Below are 1,365 nucleotides of genomic sequence, written 5' to 3' on the forward strand. Positions count from 1 at the left end.
GTATTATTTGGTTTATTTTTGTTTGAAATATTTTTTAAAGGAGCGGATATAAGATTTATTTCTTCTGCTGCTGCCTTTCATTTTTTATTTGTGTTGTTTTATTGTATGAAATGTTTTGTTTATGTTTTTAATGAAACGAGTAAATGAATAAATAAAAAGGACAAACAACTTCATGCAGCTATAACCATTTGGTGAGAGTCAGCACTCTGGGAGCTCTAAAACCTTCAGAACTAATCCACCTCTGGAAAACTTTACAGTTCAGTCCAAAAAAATCATAAAAAAGGTACACAGCAAACATGAGTGTCAGAGAACATGACTGAGCTCACCTGAACAGATGAAATACACAGTGGAGAGAGAATTACTTGATGATCCACAGTCTCTGATAGCAGAACCAGACTGAACACAGTCTGACCTGATCCTCCGCACAGGTGTATGAAGACTCCTCTCTCTCTGACAGAAACAGCAGAGCCACAATCCAGATGTTCACAGACAACAGCTGCTGTTTTCAGGGTCCAGCCAGAGCCATTCACTGGTCTCCATTCAGCCAGATGTTTAAGGTACAGTTTACCTTCACAGAAATTGGCTCCTCCCAATAACCTGACATGTTCTGAGCAGTAATCAGAGTTGTAAAAAGAACAACTTAAGTTGGATCAGAACAGAAATGAAGCAAATCAAAGCTGCAGCTCCTGTTTTACCTGAGCAGGTTAGACCCACAGCTTTGCCAGATGAGCAGGTGTTTCTAGCTGAGCCTGAGCTTCTACAGTCCAGGAGAGTAGATTCATGGCCTTCACACTGGAACTCTTTGGTCCACTTTGGAGCTTCTACTCCTCCATAGAGTACCCCCTGCAGGACTGAAGGAGGTCCACAGCCCAGCTCCCTACAGACCACKTCTGCATCCTGCAGGTCAAAGTCAGCTTCACACACTGAAGACCAGGACTGGGAGGACCTCACCTCCAGTCTGCCTGAACACAGTCTGGTCCCATTCCTCAGCCTGACAGAGTCTGCACACATCACACAAGATCACAGACAGAGAAATAAGAAAGATGCAGCAGTTAATTGAGAGACAGGAAGCACAGGTTTATTTAGTTACTGCAGTTTGTTTTTTAAACTCTCAATGGGGTAAAGTGTTGGAACTGAACAGCAGCAGCTCTAGGAACATGATTTCCTCTTTGATATTTACCAGATCATCAATTTCAGTGATCAACCACTTATATGTACAATCCACAATAAGGGGATTCAAACAACAGAGATGACTTTACCGGACCTTCAGCTTTGACTTCTGACCCCAAAAGGATTTCAGACCTTCATTGGGCGAAGAACAGTTATGTTAACATTGACTGAAATCAATAGCTCCACACAGGAGAT

The 1,365-nt window shown here is 42.3% G+C and overlaps 1 protein-coding gene across 1 annotated transcript; it reads right to left on the reverse strand.

Moving 5' to 3' along the window:
- Positions 1–695: 695 nt before the first annotated feature.
- On the reverse strand, positions 696–1,001 carry LOC106522685 (scavenger receptor cysteine-rich type 1 protein M130; the record flags this gene model as incomplete). Its single annotated transcript, XM_014015809.1, is given in 1 exon segment — positions 696–1,001. A coding segment is annotated over 1 exon segment (306 nt), but the record flags the coding sequence as incomplete, so codon positions are not given.
- Positions 1,002–1,365: the final 364 nt, after the last annotated feature.

The sequence above is a fragment of the Austrofundulus limnaeus genome, unplaced genomic scaffold (assembly GCF_001266775.1).
Source record: "Austrofundulus limnaeus strain Quisiro unplaced genomic scaffold, Austrofundulus_limnaeus-1.0 Scaffold134, whole genome shotgun sequence".
Taxonomy (NCBI): domain Eukaryota; kingdom Metazoa; phylum Chordata; class Actinopteri; order Cyprinodontiformes; family Rivulidae; genus Austrofundulus; species Austrofundulus limnaeus.